The 25,091-nt window shown below is 39.3% G+C and overlaps 1 protein-coding gene across 1 annotated transcript in view; it reads right to left on the bottom strand.

The window, feature by feature from the left end:
* Nucleotides 1-20,683: 20,683 nt before the first annotated feature.
* Nucleotides 20,684-25,091, bottom strand: part of LOC124717093 (26S proteasome regulatory subunit 6B) — a 42,143-nt gene continuing 37,735 nt past the window's right edge. Inside the window, exon 8 of the mRNA XM_047243798.1 lies at nt 20,684-20,851. Within this exon, the coding sequence (XP_047099754.1) occupies nt 20,738-20,851 (114 nt within the window). The 3' untranslated portion in view covers nt 20,684-20,737. The remainder of the gene's footprint in view (nt 20,852-25,091) is intronic.

Here is a 25,091-nt window from a genome sequence, read left to right as displayed (position 1 = left end):
TCTGCCTCATAGGATCATCCCGAGCTTAGAAAAATGACAGTTTCTGTTTACATAGAAATCTTTTTCATTCATTATTGTCGTTTCATATACCCTCGGCCAATGTGAGTGGGGCAAGGATGGAGGGAATGGCCCGCGGTTCACACGGTAGCCCGATGTAAGGGGGAAAAAGGGTGGGGGGTGCCCTTCACTTAGTAAAACATACGGTACCTCTGAATTTATTCCAAAAGATGAAGTTAACGGATGAATACATGTCTTATAATGCTGTCGTCACGAATTGAAAAACAGTGATAAAGATGTGGACTAAGAACACTTGAAAAACACTGGACACGACAGGAGATATACTGACCATTAAAAACGGAGCACCATACACTTTCACTAAAATGGAAAAAAGGACCTGCCCTGCGACATCAGATTGTATATGAAAAGAAAGATGGACACAGGGAAAGATTGGAAAGTGGTGGTGATGGGCAATGAGGACTGGTGTGATGCGGTGACGAGATAGAGGTGGCTGTGGGGGACAAGGAAAGAGGTAGGTGATATTGGGATCTATGGATTTGACAGGAAAAGGGGGTGAACGGGAGGGGGGCAACAGGAAAGGGAAAAATGAGGAAGAGGAGAAGATGATGAGGAAGGAACCCTTGGGGGGTGGGGGGGGGGGGGGGGGAGATGTATGGTAGGATGAGTGTACGTTGGGGCAGAGTTCGTGGTCCAGGAGAGGGAGATGATTGGAATTTCTTTGAGAGAGGACATGAAGAGTGTACAATGGAGGGCCGATGGTATGTGTAGGTAGCGTCAGAGAAGCCCATTAAGATTGGAAAGGAGAGGGGGGACAGTGGGAGTGTAGGATTCAAGTTTATGGATGGTGTAGGTTATTAGGAGGTGTTCAGTGTCATCAAGGGAGGTGCAAATTTAGTGAGATGGTAAAGGATCCTTGTGGGGGAAGGTAACTCGATGCAGAAAGGAAGGTGGAAAGCACAAGGTTTGAGGATCTGAAGGGCCTTATAAAACTTTGGAGGGACAGATATCCATGCGATAACTGCATAACAAAGAATGGGGCAGATCAGGTATTTGTATGTATAAAGGACAGTGGAGAGGTGCAGTCCCCATGCTCAGTCGCTTAGTAGTTATAGTCTAAGTGAACTTTTTGTTGGATGGTTAGTAGGTGAGGTTTCCATGTTAGTTGCAGGTTGAAGGTAGTCCAAGGTATTTTAGTGTGTTATTTAGCCAGATGAGATGGTTGTAAATGGTGAGATACAAGTCATAGAGATGGAAAGTGTGGGTGGGACATCCTTTAATTATCACCTGGGTTGTGAAGGAGTTAATCTTAAAGAGCTATTTGTTACCCCATGAGATAAACTGACTAAGGTGGATTAGAAGGGGTTATAGTGATTTCTAGAGAATAGGATAGAGGTTTGATTTGATTTTTTATTTGGTGGTGTTGATTATGTACTGTACAAAGGGTGCACTACTAATATAGGAAAAGTCAAGAGCAATAATACAAAATTATGTGAGCATTCTGTATATCATACAAATACTTCTTTTCTATGAATGATTGGATGCGGACAATATTACAACCTGCGTTTTACTTGTACAAGGGGAAGTGAGTGCTTAATAGTAGAATGAATGGAAGTACACATTTTAATTCCAGTGTCACTAATACACATTTTAACCTATGATATGAATAAATTTACATTTTCTCATTATAATTGATGTTACAAATACACAATTTCATCCTCATGACATAAGTAAAGATTTTCGTTTAAGGACGGTTTTTTTCCAGTCTAAATGGTTTCCTCTATTTTTACTCAATTGGATGCCGTACTAGCCAAGGAATTCATTAATTTTATGGAAAGTTTATTCTCTGAGGAATGGTTTTTAGTTTCCTTTTGAATATGTGTATGTCGTTATTTTTCTTTTTTATATTGACAGGAAGCTTGTTACATATTTTTATTCCTGACTCAGTTACTCCCCTATGGACTTCTGTGAGAGTTGCAGAGCCTTGGTGGAAAATTTTCCTGTCTTGTGTTGTGTTTGTGAATGTCACAGTTTTTCTGGAATAATTCCTTGTTGCTAACTGTCAGCATCATCAGTGAGTACATATACTGATTTGTAACAGTAAATATCCTGATAGTCTTAGAGAGACCTCTTCAGGGTGTTCTTCAGAGACTTCACATATTAGAGTCACTGCTTGTTTTTGAAATCTTAAGACTTTTTCAACTCCTGTAGTATTTCCACAGAAGATAATAACATAGGAGAGTACAGAATGGAAATATGTAAAACATGACAACAGCAATATTTCTCTGTCAACAAGGTGAGAAATAGTTCCCATGGCAAAACATTGCTGTGCTAACTTTCTTGACCAGTTGATCAATTTCCTCTTTCCATCTTAGCTGGCTGTCTATCTGGATGCCTAGGAATTTTGTATGTGTGATTTCATAACTTTTTGGTAGTTGACCTCCATTTCAGGAACTTGGAGTTCTTTTATTTACAGTCTGAAACTGTATAATGTTAGGTTTTGAGAAATTTAGGGGTAGGCTAATTGCTGTGAACCATTTTTGTACTTGGTTAGTAACTGTCAGGGCTGTATCCTGCATTGTGGAACTGGGACCCTTGATCATAGTGCTCGCATCCTCTGCAAACTTGACTATTTTTGCTCTTTCATTGATTGTAACTGGTAGATCAGATGATCGAGCCCTGGGGGACTCAGTATTTTACATTTTCCCAGTCAGAGTTTACTGTTACACCTGTTGTGTAGATAAGATTCTAGCCACATCAAAGGTTTGTCTTTGATGCCATAGTGTGGAAGCTTTTTTACCAATGTGTTATGATCTACACAGTCGAAAGCTTTAGCAAGGTCACAGAAGATCCCCACTAGATACCTTCTCAGATTTAATTCAGCTAAAGTTGAACAATTCTCTTCAGTCATCGTTGGTCCCATCCTTGCAGGATCTTTTTCCAGCCACATGATGTCAGAGATTTGATGTTTACCAGATTCCTGATATTCACAATATACTCGTGAAAGGAGATGCTGTGCCCCATTGCTCGTGCGCCGACTATAACACCATGTTCAAATTCACTTACATCTTGATAACCTGCCATTGTAGCAGCAATAACCAATCTAACAACTGCGACAGACACTTCTTGTCTTCTACAGGCGTTGCCAATCACAGTGCCATATTCTGCCTATTTGAATATGCATGGCATTTCAGTGTATTATGATTTGTGTTTTTACGTCAGTGTCCTGCTCTAGCATACAATTTAAATGTATCGTGTGTTCAACATAGTGAGTATATCATAACAGCCTACAGATGTCATTAATTACTGTTAATTTATCAGTCTATCCCCCACTGCCAGTCATTAGCTTCTAACACAGTTGGTGACCACACAGTACAGTTGTCTCCACATTATGCCTCTATTAAAGTAACAAAGTGTTTCATTCCACTTTGGAGAATCATTGTCCCCTTAAATACTCTAATCAACACATTGTAAAGATTTTACTTACTTTTTTAATCATGAATAAGGACCAACTGACCTAATCTTGACTGGTCAAATAGAGTTAATTATGCAGCACTCATATCCTGGGACTACACACCATACCCATCTTACTACTGCCCAGTAAACTTGTGGTGACCACCAACATCAAATATGTAAATATCAACTGTAATAAGAACTACTGTGATTGACTACATGGTTATCTTTGCCTCAGTCTGGTTTCAACTGCCACTGGGTGCGTTACACATCTTACTGTATTGCGCTAACTTAGCTAACAGTGCTTTTTCTGTACATTCGCTTTTGCTTTGGTGATTTCCTTTTTTCATCAGTTAGCAGTGGGAATAGGAACGGCCACACTGGTGACCCATGACATCTTCCATTTCACCAAAACCCGTACAATGGACTGGCAACAGTTGTGTGTCTCGGACTCCTACTTGGGCGCACAGACAGTGTTTTTTGATAGTGACAATCCTATCATTCAAACTATGCAACTTCTGTATGCATGTGTGCATAGTGGCTTGCATCCAACCACAAATGTGAACTCTAACCTCTCAATCTACCTTGGCGGACACCGCACACAGGACAGTGTGTGCACTTTCACAACATGCCATGACACCTTGATTTCATTCCACCCTAAATAAAACAAGATGCGTCTGTCTTTTTCTGTACTGCTGCAACAGACACATGTATATAATGTGGATTTGCTCCCCTCTTCCACTATGCATGGATTCGTACTTTCGTCAGTCCTCGTGCCGACAATGTTACATGTGGTATCGACAGTTACGACGCACAGCGTAGGTTGACACTACGAGAGCGGAAGATCTTCGCTGACGATAGCGTCCTTTAGCCGACACTGTGCAGCTCTACGAGCACCACTCCACTTTTGCCCAGTTCACGAAGAGCAGATGGCCAAGAACCATCGCTTTAGCTTAACTTGCTAATGAGACTTTCTAATCTGGATTTTGGCTTCACACCTACATGCTCACCTGTACCAAAGTTACATATTCATTTATGTATGTTCACACACCAGTAAAAACCTCTTTTACTTTACTTGCAGTACCAACGTGCTTTACCTCCCCTGCTCCTACTCGCTTCCTTTCATTCGGCCTCTTTGTCAGATTTCAGGTGCAGACCCATGCGCCACCTCCCAGGCGGGATACAAAATTACGGTTTGCCCATTTGCAACCACGATCGCATCATCCGTGACAGCCACATGCTTGTGTGAGACAACCGTGCTGTATGGCTCGTGTTGTCAGTGTACGCCTAGCCCCTCCACGCAGACACTGGATTACGCACCACTGCCTGGGACTGCAGTACCACCACTCTTGCCACACTGCCACAAGCCTCTTCCTCTAATGCCGCAACAGGTACCTGTCACGTTTTCCTAAGCTACCTCGCCTGCAGAAAGGGAACTCCAAAATGTGGTTCACCTCAATCGATAACTTGTCGGACGTCCATGGAATTCTGAGTGTCGATACACACTTAGTCTGCCTCATTAGCCACCTACGTGATGAGTCAGACCTCATTAATGACATGCTGCTGAATCCGCCTTCACAACGTAGATACGTGACAGCTCAGTCCCACATTATTGAGTGCTTGTCATGCCCTACTGGTGAAGCAATTCACTACATTTTACACAAGGATCGGACTCCATCTCAACTGTGGTGTCACCTCTGTGCCCAAGTTGCACCTGAGGAACTACATGATGACGCCCTATGGACACTTTGGCTGCTTAAATTTCCATCCAATCTTCAACTATGCCTCCTGTCTCACAAGCTTGCTGTTTTAGAACAGAAACCCCGTCTTGCCGACCAGGCCCACAGTACTATTCAGCATCACCAGCTCCTTCCTGCTGGCAGCTTGCACATTGATTCAAAGGTCGGTAACACTCCTGTCCCGGTCCGGGTGCCTCCTCACTATGCACGTAGAGCTCGAGCATGTGGTGTACATTTTCAGCAGCTACCCGGTGATCGACCTCGGGCACTACGTACACCACTGACGCATTCTCGTCACTCTCCTCCCATGGCCGAGCAAGAATGCAGTGCACACCACAGCTAGGGCAATGCACAGCAGATATCACTTCCTGCATATTCATTGTGTCACTAGCATGCAACTTCAGGTAACTCCGCGTGGTTTTTTTGTCCTCCGTGTGAGTACCCAAACTTTGGTCATGAGTCCGTTTAGGTGCTATGACTTGCAGTAACACTACAGGGAGCCATTCCTCTACTCAGTTGTCTGATGCACTGGCTTTGTCCACCGGCAGGCTTTACGATTATGCTGGGGCTGATGCCAGCATCATACCACTGACCTTCTCCCTGCATCAAATTGGGTGTACAAAAATATGGCCTCTTAATTTCATATTTCACATTTAATAAAATATTTTTGTGATTTTTTTACATATTTTAGCCATTTTTATTGTGTAAAAAAGTATATATTTGCATGTTGATATTACATGCAAATTCATGCTCTAGTGATCAAGGTGACCCCTGTGCTAGTTAAGTACATCTCTACCCAGAAAACTCACTACTTTAAGTCGTACAATGTGCATCAAGAACTTTGTCAATAAAGAAGCTATGAAAGCAAAAGAAAGTTTTCTCGAGTAAGTGTGCAGAGAAGTGGAAAGACATATGTCTCATTTAAGAACTGATACAGCCAATATAACAGCAAACAAATGTTTTAACAAATGCAAAAAAAGTGATCTTTAGTACAGTTGAAGACAAAGAGGGGGAAAAGATGTTCGGTGAAGATGTGGTAAACAGATGTAGAGAATGCATTAAGGAATTGATAATGGAACACCTTTACCAGAGGATGTAATAAGTAAAGAAGAGGAAACAAATGAAGCTGACAAAAGAGATGACATTCTGCAAGAAGAATCTGAGAAAGCTCTAGAAGACCTACAGCACTGATGATAGAACTAATCAAGAACACTGAATGCATGAAAACCATGCCACTGAAAGTGGTTTGGTCCATGTACAACACAGGGAAGATACAAAGGAAAATCCAGGATGGAATGTTGTTGTTGTTGTGGTCTTCAGTCCTGAGACTGGTTTGATGCAGCTCTCCATGCTACTCTATCCTGTGCAAGCTTCATCTCCCAGTACTTACTGCAACCTACATCCTTCTCAATCTGCTTAGTGTATTCATCTCTTACGATTTTTACCCTCCACGCTGCCCTCCAGTGCTAAATTTGTGATCCCTTGATGCCTCAGAACATGTCCTACCAACCGATCCCTTCTTCTACTCAAGTTGTGCCACAAACTCCTCTTCTCGCCAATTCTATTCAATACCTCCTCACTAGTTATATGATCTACCTGTCTAATCTTCAGCATTCTTCTGTAGCACCACATTTCGAAAGCTTCTATTCTCTTCTTGTCTAAACTGTTTATCGCCCATGTTTCACTTCCATACATGGCTACACTCCATACAAATACTTTCAGAAACGACTTCCTGACACTTAAATCTATACTCGATGTTAACAATTTCTCTTCTTCAGAAATGCTTTACTTGCCATTGCCAGTCTCCATTTTATATCCTCTCTACTGCGACCATCGTCAGTTATTTTGCTCCCAAAATAGCAAAACTCCTCTACTACTTCAAGTGTCTCATTTCCTAATCTAATTCCCTCAGCATCACCTGACTTAATTCAACTACATTCCATTATCCTCATTTTGCTTTTGTTGATGTTACTAATTATTACTAAACCCAAGAAGAGAACAGCTCAGGAAATGGAGAGTGATGCTCAAGCTGAGGAAGCTTACCAGATTTTAAAAACTGTTAACAACATAGATGAGTGGAGAATGTATGGAGAATTCGTCGCCAATGAAATGAGAAAAATTTCCCCCGACAACACAAACATATGTGAAGCACATCATTGGAAATGTCCTATTCAAAACAGCGTTGGCGGAGTCTTAGAAACCAACTCCCAGCATTACATCATTACCGGTTGTTCTATCGGAAAACAGTGCAGAACAGAATCCAAACTGATCCTCCCCGAGGTCGGCTTCTACTAGTTTTTCCATTTGTCTGTAAAGAATTCATGTCAGTATTTTGCAGCCGTGACTTATTAAACTGATAGTTCGGTAATTTTCACGTCTGTCAACACCTGCTTTCTTTGGGATTAGAATTATTATATTCTTCTTGAAGTCTGAGGGTATTTCGCCTGTCTCATACATTTTGCTCACCAGATGGTAGAGTTTTGTCGGAACTGGCTCTCCCAAGGCTGTCAGTTGTTCTAATGGAATGTTGTCTATTCCCGGGGCCTTGTTTCGACTCAGGTCTTTCAGTGCTCTGTCAAACTCTTCACACAGTATTCTCCCATTTCATCTGCATCCTCTTCCATTTCCATAATATTGTCCTCAAGTACATTGCCCTTGTATAGACCCTCTATACACTCCTTCCACCTTTTTACTTTCCCTTCTTTGCTTAGAACTGGGTTTCCATCTGAGCTCTCGCTATTCATACAAGTGGTTCTCTTTTCTCCAAAGCTCTCATTAATTTCCCTGTAGGCAGTATCTATCTTATCCCTAGTGAGATATGCGTTGTACATCCTTACATTTGTCCACTAGCCATCCCTGCTTAGCCATTTTGCACTTCCTGTCGATCTCATTTTTGTGACGTTTGTACTCCTTTTTACCTGCTTCATGTACTGTATTTTTATATTTTCTCCTTTCATCAATTAAATTCAGTATTTCTTCTGTTACCCAAGGATTTCTACTAGCCCTTGTCCTTTTACCTACTTGATCCTCCGCTGCCTTCGCTACTTCATCCCTCAAAGCTACTCATTCTTCTTCTACTGCATTTCTTTCCCCCATTCTTGTCAATTGTTCCCTTATGCTCTCCCTGAAACTCTGAACAACCTCTGGTTTAGTCAGTTTATCCAGGTCACATCTCATTAAATTCCCACTTTTTTGCAGTTCCTTCAGTTTTAATCTACAGTTCACAACCAATAGATTGTGGTCAGCGTCCACATCTGCCCCTGGAAATGTCTTGCAATTTAAAACCTGGCTCCTAAATCTCTGTCTTACCATTATATAATCTATCCGAAACCTGTCAGTATCTCCAGGCTTCTTCAACGTATACAACCTTCTTTTATGATTCTTGAACCAAGTGTTAGCTATTATTAAGTTATGCTCTTTGCAGAATTCTACCAGGCGGCTTCCTCTTTCCTTTCTTACCCCCAATCCATATTCACCTACTACGTTTCCTTCTATCCCTTTTCCTACTGCTGAATATCTATCACCCATGACTATTAAATTTTCGTCTCCCTTCACTATCTGAATAATTTCTTTTATTTCATCATACATTTCTTCAATTTCTTCGTCATCTACAGAGCTAGTTGGCATATAAACTTGTACTACTGTATTAGGTGTGGGGTTCGTATCTATCTTGGCCACAATAATGCGTTCAATATGCTGTTTGTAGTAGCTTAGCCGCATTCCTATTTTCCTATTCATTATTAAACCTACTCCTGCATTACCCCTATTTGATTTTGTGTTTATAACCCTGTAGTCACCTGACCAGACGTCTTGTTCCTCCTGCCACCGAACTTCAGTAACTCCCACTATATCTAACCTTAACCTATCCACTTCAGTTTTTAATTTTCTAACCTACCTGCCCGATTAAGGGATCTGACATTCCATGCTCCGATCCGTAGAACGCCAGTTTTCTTTCTCCTGATAACGACATCCTCTTGAGTAGTCCCCGCCCGGAGATCCGAATGGGGGACTACTTTACCTCCGGAATATTTTACCCAAGAGGACGCCATCATCATTTAACCATACGGTAAAGCTGCATGCCCTCAGGAAAAATTACGGCTTTAGTTTCCCCTTGCTTTCAGCCATTCGCAGTACCAGCACAGCAAGGCCGTTTTGGTTAGTGTTACAAGGCCAAATCTTTTGGCCATTAAGGCCTTTGTCAACATTAGACGCCACACACACACACACACACACACACACACACACACACACACACACAGTGGCAGTGTGGTTTCAGTTGCCTGAGACTGCATTTGTGTGTGTGTGTGTGTGTGTGTGTGTGTGTGTGTGTGTGTGTGTGTGTGTGTGTGTGTGTGTGTCATCTATTGCTGATGAAGGCCTTAATGGCTGAAAGCTTTATTTGTGAGAGTCTCAGATGCGCTAATCTGGTCGAACGTCAACATGCACAACACTGGAAATGATCATGAAAGTGCATGACATGATTTACAAAGATTGAAGGCAGACAATTCATGATGTTTGTAACAGACTTGGGCTATCACACGTCAACAAATTCTAGCCAAACTGAACATGAGATGAATTGCATGTTTGTCCCTTACCTTGTCAACATCAACCAATGAATCTTGTCAGCATCAACCAATGAAATCACAGGAGCGACATGCAATGAACTGCAACAAAGGGTTTGAGAGTGTTCCAATTTCTTATCCAGAGTCATAACAGGTGATAAATCTTGGGTCTATGGCTATGACCCTGAAATGAAGCAGCATTCATTACATTGGATAATTCCATCTTGGACAAGTTCACAGGAACATCAAATCAATGCTGATCATTTTTTTCGACATTCAGGGAGTTGTGCCTAATTGTTCCAACTGATAAGACAATCTGTGGGCAGTTTTACTGGGAGGTTTTGAGGTAACAGGGAAAAAGTTCTGCATAAATGACCACAGTTGTGGAAAAAGGAAGACTGGTTCGTGCACCCTAACAACACACCCACACAGACCTTGCTCGTTCTGAAGGAATTCCTGGCCAAAAGCAATACAGAAACAATCCTTCACCCTCCCTACTTGCCAGATGTTGCACTGTGAGACTTCTACGTGTTCCCAAACATGAAAATCGCATTGAAACAGCAAATGTTTTGATTTGATGGAAGACATCCAAGTGGAATTGCAGTGGGCCCTGAACACCCTTCATCCTCCAGACTTCCACAAGTCCTTCCATAAAAATGGGAACCACAATGGGATCATGGCATACATGCCTGAGGTGACTACTTTGATGGTGACAGAGGATATTAGGACATGTGTATAGTTTTCTGATTATTACAATGAAATTCTCAGTTTTTTTTTTGGGACATGTAGGTACAATAGTTATTTGCAGGCGCCTGCAGTTATAGAAGGTAAGCTCAAAAATGTTAAACAGCCCCTTAAAACAGCACAATGGTCACTTTAAACCAATGTAGAATAGGTAAACTTGTACCAGGAAGTCATGTCACTCTCTGATACTGACACAAATCGTGTCAGTGGAGCGGTGCATATCGGCCTGATGGTTGTATGGCATCAGTGCTATAGAATGGGTTGATGTGACAAATGATTTAGCATGATGAATGAAGCTACCTTAAGAGTAAAAGAAATCAACACAGACTGTTCAATGTGTCTACAAGGAATAATGTGCTGCTTGCAGCCATACAACATTACAAACAGCCTTGAAAAGGTCAACACTGACTGGAATTGCTGCTGTCAATGAACGCATCTTCCATCTTAACCAGTTTCGAAGTGAACACTGAAGGGCATAGCATACAATTGTACCTCACTAAAAATCATAGCTCACAGTCTCACATTAAGCTGCACATCTTCAGTAGGGCAAAACCAAAAGAAACTGAGCAGCACCTGAGTGGGGGCGGGTAGTGTGGTCCGACAAGACACCAATTCACCTCTTTGCAAAAGATGGAAGACCTCGAGTGCATTAGTGACACAATGAGGCCTTTAACGTATAGTGTGTGGAGGTTATAGTTCAGCTAGCAGGTGGTTATTTGATGTTTAAGTAGTATTTGCATACTTTGACTTGGACACACTCATTTAGATTAGATTAGATGTTCATTTCAACATTCTTTGAGAACAAGTGTAGACCTGCCTTCTATGCCCTTGTTCTGCAAATGCTGTGGGTACTCCTGTCTTCCAAGATGACAACAACCATGTCCTCCAGGCTGCAAGCATACACTGATGTGACAAAAGGCATGGGATAGTGATATGCATACATACAAACAGTAGTAGTATCGTGTACACAAAGTATATAAGGACAGTGCATTGGTGGAGCTGTCATTTGTACTCAGATGATTCATGTGAAAAGGTTTCCGAGATGATAATGGCTTCACAATGGGAATTAACAGATTTCAGTTGGTAAGATCTAATAGTAGGGTTTGAGTGTGGTGCAGACCCCATGAAGCCATGGACCCAGGTTGCCAACAAGACACTGAGCAAGCTGGTGGTGGCTCCACAATCGTGTGGGCTGTGATTACATGGAATGGACTGGGTCCTCTGGATGTTTGCTGCTTGGAGACCACTTGCAGCCGTTCATGGATGACATGTTGCCAAACAATGATGCAATTTTTATGAATGACACTGCGCGATGTCATCGGACCACAACTGTCCGTGACTGGTTTGAAGAGCATTCTGGACAATTTGAGCAAATGATTTAGCTGCCCAGAACACCTGCTATGAATCCCATTGAATATTTATGGGATGTAACTGAGAGGTTAGTTTGTGCACATCCTGCACTGGTAACACTTTCGCAATTATGGATGCCTATAGAGGCAGCATGGCTCAGTATTTCTACAGACGACTTCTAATGCTTGAGCCCCTGGTACACTCGGTTGCTGAACTATGCTACTCAAAAGGAAGTCTGACACAACATTAGGAGATATCACATGACTTGTCACCTCAGTGTATGTACCGATTTGCAACAATCTGGTTTACTGATTTACATCAACTGGCCCACTAAATCACGAGATCCTAATTCCATAGAAGATGCCTGGGATCAGCGAGTGAAGTGTATCAATCAACTTGTCAGCAGGATCACCCATGGGTGGCCCCAGCTGGGTATGGTGAACCTGAGGACATGGATACTCTTCCACTATCAGTGCTACAGGTGCTGTTACACATAGCATCATGACCCTGGGGGTGAGTAATTTTTTCTCCAGTGTGCTTACCATTGCAGATTTTCCTCACAAGGTAGAAAATGTTTCTAAACATGTCGGTATTCTGTCAAGGTATGAGACTAAGCTACACCATTATCAGCACATTTGTGTCAGGTAACTGCCACAAATGATGGTTCATCAGTAATGTTGGTACACACGATGTTCTTCCCTAATAGTAAATAAGGAATGAAAATGCTACTGTGTTACTGCAGTGGAGGAATATACAGAATAAATATGACCTTAATAAGAATTCCAGATCCTACTTTAATAATATTATGAAACGTATAGACTGCTATAAAGATGATACATTGAGTTGGAGACAGGTACAATAAAATGACTGTTACATATAAGCTTCTGACCAAAGCCTTCTTCAGAAAAGAGAAATGCACACACACATCTACAAAAGCAGCATATGGCCTCTGCCTCTGACCGGAGTTGTGGGAGGTAGCAGTTTTTTGTGTGTGTGTGTGTGTGTGTGTGTGTGTGTGTGTGTCCTTTCACAATATTGTTGATATTCCAACCTAGACTTCCCACTGTCAGATGCTACGTTAACAATTATGCAGCTAATGAGCTGCTGTTCACTACATGTATTACAAGCTAGCTGTTGTCTTCAGGACAACACAAGCGACACATAATTCACTACACTGCAATCCTGCAGTCTCACAGGTATTACTCCAACCATGTGATAAAAGTGAAACCTATCATTTCTTACTGTACAATGCATTAATCAAAGAACCCACTGTGATCCTAGCAGCAGCAGCACTAGGTTTATAGCTAAGAAAGAGGGAGCTAAGTATGCCTCCTTAGACAACTGGAATGTTGTTATATTGTATGAGTAGGTGATATATGGATGCATCGGAGTTTATCTGCAGCAGTCATCATCCTGTGTTCTGTTTATCTTGAGCAATGTACAGTGAAATGTAACAGCTAGGACCTTTCCTTTTCTTTTAAGTTTCGTCACACCGGACTCTCATTCACATTAATTAACTGAAAAGCTAGTAACATGGTAACTGCAACCCTAAGCATAGCCAAATATGAGAAATGTAAGTAATACTACACTTTGGGAACTGTTTTGATGAAATAAAGCTGTACAAAGTATCCCTTACACCTCAACAAGTAGACACTGTAATTGGTAGCAAATTTTCAAACGTCACTATTTACCTAAAATCGAAATACAATAAGTCTATGTTCCATATTTTAAATCCGCTGTTATTAAACAAAAACAATTTAATTAAAATATGAGTTTTATTTTAACTGCAAAGCATTATCCTGTCTCTGAAATTTAATTACTGTAATTAATGGGAATAACAGCACATAATGTAAACTAACTACTTTAACGAACTTCCAGACTGTTTTTATAAAGATTGTTATTACTGAAATGAAGGTCATTTTTACTGAAGCTAGGAAACATGCTAAGAAGAAATTATATTTGATACCTTTCACGTAATCCAGTAAAATGGAGTACTGTATGTACTGTTATATTTACATATCCGATCATTTTAATTGTGAATGAGACTGTTGGGTAGCAAGATTCATGTACCGCTTATTGTCATTTAATTTTCTATTCTAATATGTGTCAAAATTCATTGTATTTCATTAATTGTCTGTTTTAATAATCAACGACATCGCAGCAAAACGTATATAAGGCCACTGCAGGTCCTCTGTTGCATCCCAGTTTTGCTCAATCTTTCCAGGTGACCTCTGTGCCAATTTAGTTCAACTGTATTACGGATTGTTTCACTGCTTGAATGACATCAAAACATTACATTGAAACTAAAAAAATTAATGTGAGCATTTTGTCCAGTTAGGACTGTCATGTTAGACCAGGATTTGAACTACTTTCGGTTTTCTACAGCAACAGCAGCAATCAACTCGATGATGCAGATAACTCAGAGTTAGGTATATGTTCAACAACTTCAACCACCAATTCTTTTCTGCAGATACTGATATCTTCAAGAACCTTCATTACGGCATTATTAAATTCAGTAACTTAAGTACAATGTATTAACTGATTTCCAAGTATTTGATCCTGGAACACCAGGTCAGAGAAGACTTATTGGATGGGGTGAGAAGGGACGTTTTTACTTCTCATAATGTCCAGTAAGTCTCCCTGAGCTGGGGTTCTGGGTGACTTTTCTGAACTCTACCCCTATTCTTAAACCTCACCAGTCCTTTTCCTTCATCCCTCTTCCTTCCCCTTCAACACTTCCGCCAGGAGGAGGAGCCACCGGCTCTGAAAACACGCATAAGAAATAACTTTTATATTTATGTTCTCCTGGTGCTGCTTGGTAAGAAGATTTTTTATCTATCCAATTACATTTTGTTGCCAAACATTGATTATTTTTATGTTTGCTTTTTTACAAAGGTATGGACAATGGTATATCTTTTTAAACAGCACCCTATTTCTGTTATTCGGTAATCCACTTCCTCTCATTACTTGTTCAAAAACGTGTCACTGTGTACCATTCATGTAAATATGTTATTAAAAAGATAGTACTGACAACTCTCCTGCACTGTACTGTGTTCATTATTAGAGTAAGTCTGATGTAAAACTTCCTGGTAGATTAAAACTGTGTGCCGGACCGAGACTTGAACTCGGGACCTTTGCCTTTCGCGGGCAAGTGCTCTACCAACTGAGCTACCCAAGTACGACTCACGCCCCATCCTCACAGCTTTACTTCTGCCAGTACTTCTCCTGCAGGAGAGCTTCTGTAAAGTTTGGAAGGTAGGAGACGAGGTACTGGCAGAAGTAAAGCAGTGAGGACGGGGCGGGAGTCGTGCTTGGGTAGCTCAGATGGTAGAGCACTTGCCCGCGAAAGGCAAAGGTCCTGAGTTCGAGTCTCGGTCCGGCACACAGTTTTAATCTGCCAGGAAGTTTCATATCAGCGCACACTCCGCTGCAGAGTGAAAATCTGTCTGAAGTCTGACGTAAACAAACACAAAAGCAACTGCTGGTCAGCAGCCATAGATCATGTAGACTACTGTTGTTCTGCTCTTGAAAGTAAGTCCAACTTCTGTAATAGGTATCGTATTTCTATGTCACTGTACAAAACTTGTAAGACATTTTGATGTATTAACAGCCACCAACATTCTTCTTAATCATACTTTAGCTACGTTAACTATTTAGCAACATCATGTACACACTACCTGTGTTCCGATTTTCTCACTGTCAATACATACTGGTAAATTGGATGACACTGCTTCCTACTTTGTAATGAAACACATGCATGGAATCAATTTTCTCAAGAGTTGTTCAAAAACGTAATTGGGAGAAACAAGTTGTTCTTAATGTTTTTCACAAGATTACACAGAAAATCAGCTTTGAAGTTTGAAAGAAACACAGCTTACTGAATGTAATTTAATACACAAATTGTATGCGTTAGTGTAATAGATAGCGTCAAAGATAGTAAATTGAATATTCTGTGGGGCATTGGTACAAATCTCATTAAGGACCATAAGGTGCTTTTTTGAAATTTCGTATTTGGTTTCAGTACCTAAACCATTTAATATGAATTTCATCAAATATATGTTAAGTCATACTTAACCACCATTTTTCATGATCAGTGCACATCATCTTGTTTTTAATTACATGTTGCACTCAAAATTCTGGTTTTCATGGCAAATTATAAATTCTTAATTATCAATATTATATATTCAAATGGCTCTGAGCACTATGGGACTAAACATCTGAGGTCATCAGTCCCATAGAACTACTTAAACCTAACTAGCCTAAGAAGGACATCACACACATCCATGCCCGAGGCAGGATTTGAACCTGTGACCACAGCGGTCGTGCGGTTCCAGACTGAAGCGCCTAGAACCACTCGGACACTCCGGTCGGCAATATTATATATTGTGACTGTCTTTTTGTTGTGCCTATCTGCAACTAAGCATCTCTGCTATATAGTAACAACATTCCTTTTCATAACATTGTTGCAGTCCATCCTGGATTTTCCATTGTTTAATATTTTATAAAAAGTGGTTTACGTTAAGACAACATAACTCAAATTTTTGGGGGAAAAAAAGAAATCAAATACTCTTTATTTGGATATGTTCATGTTTTGTAGGTACGAACCAGAGTGATAAAGCATCGTAGAAATATGGAAAACAATCATTTTCACGATGTCGGCCACACATTACAAATGCTGCATTTTTACTGTTGTCGCTGCACCACTGCAATCTGAACCCAACAAAATTGATCTGGAGCCAAGTGAAGGGATTTTTCGTAATAAATAACAAGATACAGAAGGTGCCAGATGTACTGGAACTAATGCGTGAAGCTCTGTGACATGTTACTGCCGAACGATGGTGAAATGCAGAACAGCAGTCGTAAAAGAGGAGGAAAATTTGGATTTTTTTTGGTGGTTTTGGATTCTGCTGCCATGCATCTCATTCTCAATGTAGCAGTACTGAAAGGTATTCCTCAGAGACAGATATGGAAAGTATTCAGATATTAGCAGACAACTGACTGTAATATGTTCAGTGGCTTAATTTTTATTTAACTATATGGGAAATCTCCACAGTGCACTTTCACACCACACATTGCTCATCCACAAAATTACCCTTGTTAAAGTCAGGTATTTTCTGTCAGTCTCATTTTTTATTATACTACTACATTAGCTAAGATTGAGAGCATGTTATGTTTTCCACCTAGTAATCTAAGTAGTTTATGTGGGAGTTTTACCATATATTATTTCCTTCTGTTTCAAAATTAAATGACATTTGAAACTACATTGTTCTCTGCCCATCTCTTTTTATATCTTTATGGCAACTGTTAATATCACTGCAGGTTAGCTGGATTATTTGCCTGGCCAATGCTGTCCAAGTTAAATGCACCGGTAAAGGCGTTGGTGCCGTATCATTGCTGAGTCGATGTACGCTTAATGCGCGGAATGAAATGTATCCTCATTATTGTATTTGATGTACTTGAGACAAGCTTGGCTTCTGCTTCATATGAAACAAAATCCAATGACTTTACAGCAAATGCGGAAGAATATGTGGTGTAATGTTTACATGATGTTTATTCTTCTGATGAACAGAGTATACCACACTGTAATACAACTTACTCACTGGCTGAAATTGGCAATAAACAAGTGGAAACACAAGAAGATTGCACACCAGTCATTCAGGCAACTGTCTTCCATTACAACTGTCTTCCATTGAAGCTTTGTGTGAGCACAAGGTACACCAATGAAGAGAAGGTACAATGCTGCTACTCCATCTGTGGGGAATCAAAGTTACCAGAACAATAATAACCAGTGTGCATATTTCATGTGTTAATACACATTTACCGTCACCTCCAGCAATTGGACCAGTTGCATTCCCCCAGGTACCCGCACTGCATCAGTAATAAATGACCGGATTCCTCCAAGAGTTGTCTCAAAGTACGTAAGAGGTCATTTGTCAGTCTGCTTTTTTAAAAGTCCATACTGATATTCAGTAACAATGTTTCTTTTGCTACTTGTACTTAAAATGTGAGCCAAACTGGGACCCTGGTCTATCACAGGAAATACCCTTTTCAACTATGTCACATAAGGATTATTTATTCACCTTTACAATAAAAATATTTGAAGGATAACCTTCATTAAGACTGAAAGAGGCAGCAGGAAACAGCAATTGGTTAAAGCTTTAGGTTGGACGGTGAAGCATGCTCTGGTAAGAGTAATCTCACTGAAAGGTACTGGCCTAGCAGAAACTTTAAATCTGTCATAAATTTTTACTGTTGTAAATACATCACCATAGTGTACTGATGTCATTATTTACTAATCTATCCTTTCATCCCCCTCACTCCCATCTCCAGCTTATAATACACTTGGTGATACATAGTTTAGCTGTCTCCATATTATGCCTCAAATTTAAGTATCAGTGTGTTCCTTTCCACTTTATCATTGTACTGCTGAATAACCTAATTAACTCATTTCAAGCTCTTCCCCCACCCCCACCCTTTACTGCCTGAAGTAAGGATCAACTGTAGCCAATCTTATCTAGTCAAATAAGGCTAAATCTGTATCTACACTTCCTGGGACTAAAACTGCATTTAACCACTTTAAAAAACACACACCATAGTCACACTCAAAATACACATATAAAATTAATTTGAAAATAACAAACATTAATGCCAGTCATATTTCTTGAGCTCACTAGGCTGAATGGTGACTCTTCTGATGACATTTCAACCTGAGTTTAGAAACATTAGAATCTCTCTGAGATAAATATAATATACACTCTCAGAAATGGATTAAATTTGTAATTTGGCAATTCTGGGTAATCAGCTAGTAGTTTGTAACATTTTAATATAGCAAGTTGGAACTACTACACATGCTATTACTGCACTCCTATTAATATTTTTTTCTTTACTCATTTTTCAGTTTTCATCCAAGTATTTACATAGTACTTACATAGCATGTACCCGAATCGACAGAAACATTTATCAGACTTTGTTTCACATAGATTCATTATTCAGAAAATTAATTTCCATGTGCTGATCCCAATAATGCATCTAATTTATCACAAACAAGGTAATTAAAAGGTACAGTAAAACCCTGCTTTTATGTTCCCACATTTTATGTTAATTTTGATTGGTTCTAACAGAAGTCCTATTCTCTCAATACAATGGTTTCCTGTCATTAAGAATTCCATGGTACAACATTTCCCACATTTCAAGTTTTCATTGATGTTATCACGACATTTTCATATAGATTTCTGCAAAAAGTGCATTATACTCCTGCAAAAAGTGCATTATACTCCTGCAAAAAGTCAGCCTTGGAAAAAAGCAGAAAACGTATGCTATAGGCAAACTTACTGATCATGTAAAATAGTGTTAGCACTTTTAACAAGAATTTCATTGTCAGCATGTTGGGTCTTGGCTGCCCATATCATCTGTTCACAGTATTTGAAAGGGTGAGAAGTATGATAATCACAATATGACAACAATAACTATAGTAGCAACCTTCCTTCTGTTCACTGCATTGTATTGCAACAGCTTGAATTTAATTTCAATCCTTTATACAAATAACTCCACTTTTGAAGATGGCCACCTCTATAAAGGGTTTTCACAAATTATTATTGTTCTGCTTGAAATACGGTAATCTGTACTAGGTTCACAGTCTTAGGTCAGTATGACCTGATGTCAGATGTAAACATTCCTATTCAAGATTCTCTGCAGCATGACAATTTCAGCCCTCTTCTCACCCTGGATGTTCCTGAACTTAGTGACGACCTTGTAGGCAACAAGCTGTATATTTTGTGACTGTTGTTCTCAGTATATGAAGACTGCTAGCTTTAGTGTGTTAAAAGTCTTAATTACCATGATTATATAATGATTATCAACAATAAATCCCACATTAGAAAACAAATATCTTATTAATGTGGTTTCACAAGAGAGTAGATCTAATTGCTGTTAAAAAGAAACAAAAACAATTGTTTCACATTTTCTGAAATAGGCAATATTTAAATGTTTTTAATTTCATATTTTGAACAATATAAAAAGAATGACAGTAAGAGTAATTTATTCATTTTCACTTGTTGCGTTTCCTATATTTTACAATTTGGGCCAGTCTGCTGAAAAGAGTAAAAAGGTGATTTCACTGTATGAAGAAATAAACTTATTATTATAGTACGCAATAGCTCATTTCGAGTGAGCTAATATGTCAGTTTGACATACTGACACCACTCCCTAAAAAGAATGGCATTCATACGTAACAATAATGTATTCAATTTTCCTTAAACTAATTAACTTAATAGATGGTTAATGTTAAAGTTTTGACACACTCAAAGTTTCTATTGCAGATTTAGCACTGTACGTCTTAGATCCCAGCTTTTATCACTATACTTCTATTGCCTTACATTTTCAGGACCAAATGACACCCGTAATTAATTAAAACATTAAAGACTTCTTGTAAATTGTTATAATTATCAGTTCACTGCCTGAAAATACTAAAAACCAATGTTGCAACATTATTTGGTTAGACTATGTACGGAAAAGTGGAGCGAGATGCCACTGTCCTACTGTTTCGTAGGACTGTGAGAGTACGCAATTGTAAACAGTCTTTAAACTGGTCATTGTACTGCTGCTAGTGACAAATGTGGAAAAAGTGATACTAAAGGCTCACAGGTAGGTCACCTCACAACATTCGAAGTGATATGTGTAACACTGCTCTTAATATAGTTTTATTCTCTATACAAAATGATTTCATTTGTCATAGAACTGGAAAGTTATGGAGGTATTCACCATTAAATCGGAAAAAAGAAACTCTTCCAATTCAAATACCAATCACACAAAATACTCCAATAAACTGAACACAAAACATAATTTATTAGTAAACAGTATAAAATTAGAAACAGTTTATTTGTAGAATTCATGTTCTGATTCATCTTTCTTTATATTATTTTTGTAACCCTTTTCGAAATCTTTCGTAAGTACTATGTAACGGTTCTCACGTACTGCATGCATTCCAGCCTGAAACAAAAACATACATGAAAAATATGCAGCCGCTGCAACCAAATGCTTTAAACTTCCAATTCTTAGCAATTTTTGTAGGTCTATAAATGAACTTACCAATCTCTAATATATTACACAACTCGCCTCTATTTTATAGGTAAGAGCAAATATTATCTGTCTTTTGCAACTGACTGTTTGCTGCAAAAGGCATTATGGATTCTCATCTACATGATAAACATAATTTAAGGAGTAACTGAGGAAACATGGCTGCAAACATTAACAATGTATTTTAAGAGCTGTTCAAAAACAGGTTACTATTCCACTAGACATTGCAACTTAATCTGTAAGTTTACTGCTATTGGAAAGAGAAAGGCTTTAATAAAAACTAGAAAGGTAATCACATGACTGTCAACAGTTAAACTTTCAAGATACAACATCTATCACTAAGGCTTAACAAAAATATTAATGATATGATGTTTTGGTACAACAAGATTCCAATTTCTTGTATTGCTCATGAAAGAAATTTATGACGTACACTTACAATGTTGAAAACCTCTAAAAGTCAATACTCAATGCAATTTTTTTGAAATCAGGTACAAAACATTCAGAAGTGGGAAATCTAAAGGAAAGGTTAGTGAAAAATATTTGTTAAGCCCAACTCAGGCATTTTTGCCATTACATAGCCACTGTACACATGATTTTGTATGTGTATTCTTCGACTCAATAAGTGAACTGTTTAACGGTGGTGCACAATATGAGTCACTATGTTATAGCCTCAGATTATAATGACCTACAATAAAAAATGCACTTGCAGGAGTAGAAGCTACACAAACTCTTTGAGTGGAGTGTGTTTTCTTTGCTGACACAGTAGACTGCCATTTACACAAAAAGGTACAATTCAGTTAAACTTTGGTACTACTCATGACCACTCACGTTCTAGGCATGCATCAACACTATTTTAACGCTTCTAAATTGTAAATAAACTGTATTCTTAACCAGCAATTCTGAGTTGTTCGGTGTTAAATATCAAGTGTGACATACATCCCTATGCATTCTTACTGACGAATGATACTCGCAGTTATACAAGGAACAACTATTGTGCAGATTCATAGTTTCATTTACATGTGGAGGACAACTAACTTCATCTCACGAAGCACATGCAAAGGCTCAATATAAAAGCTCTGTAAATCACCGACCTACATTGGAGAAAAGGTCATCCCTAAAATATATGCAGGAAAAGGTGACAATGACTGTATTGATATTAGAGCAAGTGAATTATAAATTGATCTGTCAATCTCGACTGTCATCATTCTGAATCCTTCATTCCATATAAAAGGAACCTGTATAGAGAGGTTTTTCGCCCTCAAAAATTATTGAAGAAAAAATAGCTCATCAAGAGGAGTAGTGTTGTATTTCCACATCCAAGGCAGTGGTGGTAAAACTACCCACAAATTGGAGACCTCGAAAAGAAATTAAATCAAAAGCAAGAAATTACATGTTACTTAACAATGCATACAACAACTGACAGTGAGTGTCATGCTGAAACCTGTTTGGACAGCTCCACGATGCCAAATGCAGTGCAAACAGTGACCTCAGGTTCCAAGAAATTCCAATAGCTACATGACACATATTTCTGCTAGGTTTGGTATTTTCCATCCCGTGGCAAACCTTCCAGTAGTTGCTTGCAATGTCTGAATGCTGTGAAGTAATCCCACCATATTCACTGCAGCAATCAGACTTATGCTTTTGTATGCAGAAACTTACTATGCCTCATACAGTATTTCAAGATATGAAATGCAGTAAGTACTGAAAATTGATGTCTTTAAGTTTGTTTGAATATTTATGAATACCCTTTAATCTGAAGAATGCAGCACAGTACAGGCAACAATTTGTTGAAAATGTGTTGAATGAACTATCTTTCTGTTTCACCTATCTGGACAGTGTACTATTGTTTACACGAACAGCAGCAAAATGTGATGAAAATTTAAGAATTGTATTTAATCCAAAACCAGGCATGTGTCTAGGAGCAAATATAGACGCAGATCACAATTTAGTAAGTGTAAGAGAACTGTTCAAAAGAATAACTGTAGGAGGATGTGAGATACTAAAGCACTGAGGAATGATCATAAGTGTTTCAAATTCTCCATGGATATGGATACTGTAATAAGGAAAAGCACAACAGGAAGTTCAGTTGTAGAAGAATAGACATCTCTAAGAGTGACACTCAAATTTTGGATAGAGGAACACAAACACTAACACTAACACTAAGCACTTCACTGCGAAGAAACCTTAGGTGACATAAGAAATACCTCAACTGATTGACAAAAGGAAGAAGTGCAGAAGTGTCCGGGGAAAGACATTAATACAGCAGTATAAATCACTTAAGAAATAAATAAATAAATAAATAGCAAATGCAGAGCAGCCAAGGCGAAATGGCTGCCAGAAAGGTGTGAAGGAATTGAAAAAAAGAATCAGCTGAAGGATTGACACAGCATATCGAAAAGTCAAAACAAATTTCGGTAATATTAAAAACAAGGGTGGTAGCCTTAAGAGTGCAATTGGAATTCCACTGTTAAACACAGAGGAGAGAGCAGACAATTGGAAAGAGTTCACTGACGGCCTCTGTGAGGGGGAGGACTTGTTTGATGACATGATAGAAGAAGAAACGGGATTCAATATGAAAGACAGGGGATCCAGTATTAGTCAGAATTTAAAAGAGCTTTGGAAGACCTGATATCAAATAAGGCAGAAGGGATAGCCGACATTCCATCAGAATTTGTAGAATCATTGGGGGAAATGCAACAGAACGACTACTCAGGTTGGTGTTTATAATGTATGAGATTTGTGGTACACCATCACTTTCAGAAAAAAACCATCCACAGAATTCTGAAGATACCTAGAGCAACAAGTGGAAGAATTATCACACAGTCAGCTTAACAGCTCGTGTATCCAATTTGCTCACAAGAATAATATACAGAAGAATGTAAAAGAAAATTGAGGATCTGTTGGATGACGATCAGTTTGGCTTTAGGAAAGGTACAGGTGCGAGAGGGGCAGTTCTGATGCTGCAGTTGATGATGGAAGCAAGACAGTGTCACAGAATCTGTCGACCTAAAAAAGTGTTCAACAATGTAAAGTGGTGTTAGATTTCCTAATTCTGAGAAAAATAGGGGTAAGTTATAGGGAAAGACAGGTAATATTCAATATGTACAAGAACCAAGAGGGAACATTAAGTGTTGAAGACCAAGAACGAACTACTCAGATTAAAAAAAAGGTGCAAGACTGGGATGTAGTCCAATCCATACATCAAAGAAGCAATGGCAAAAATAAAAGAAAGGTTCAAACGTGCGCCTGCAATTTACGGTGAACAGATATCAATGATAAGATTTGTTGATGACATTGTTACTTTCAGTGAAGACAAAGGAGAATTACATGATGTGTTGCATGGAATGTACAATCTAATCATTACTGAATATGGTTGGGAATAAGCCAAAGAAAGACAAGTACAAGCAAAGACAGCATTTCTGGGGAAAAGTCTGCTGGTATCAAACATAGGTATCATAGGTCTCAATTTAAGGAGCACGGCATTGTACGATAGTGGATCATGGACTGTGGGACAACCAGAACAATAGAGAATAAAAGTGTCTGAGATCTTGTGCAAGACAAGAATGTTAAAAATTAGGTTGACTGATAAGGTAAGGAATGAAGACATTCTCTGTAGAATCGGGAAAGAAAGGAACACACAGAAAACACTGATAGTAAGGGACAAGATTAAAGAACTGTGTTCTCCGGAAATGAGAGATGCAATTCTTAGGTCATCCAGTTTTTGGAGTAGTCTTCTGCCCCCTTAAGAAGAATGTTGATGGCACACAAGACACACCCCACCCCACTGCTTCCCCAACAGCAAAGAAGATTATCAGGAATAGGCCTACTCAGTTTTTATCTATGTCTCATGGTGGGTGCAGCCGTGAAGCAAGCACCCCAGATAGTAGCTTTGGCTGGCCACAACACTATTGGTCACCGCAGAAGGTAAGGGACTATGGAAATGCAGTGCATGTTTATGCAGGTAAAGACCAGCTTAGGCAAGATGCTTCTTCTCGCACACCTGGGTCCTGTTGCTATGATTGTAGTAGATCCAAGTTGGCTGGCATTGGTGTGGCACTCCATCAAAACGTTAATGGACTTACACTCAGACCAGGTGGAGTGCTTAGGATTTGGAGTCGATCACGATACAAGAGGCCATCCAGTGAGACATTCC

Source organism: Schistocerca piceifrons, chromosome 9 (genome assembly GCF_021461385.2).
Source record: "Schistocerca piceifrons isolate TAMUIC-IGC-003096 chromosome 9, iqSchPice1.1, whole genome shotgun sequence".
In the NCBI taxonomy this organism is placed as follows: domain Eukaryota; kingdom Metazoa; phylum Arthropoda; class Insecta; order Orthoptera; family Acrididae; genus Schistocerca; species Schistocerca piceifrons.
Note: the sequence above shows the minus strand (reverse complement) of the source record. Positions and strands in the feature narration are given on the sequence as shown.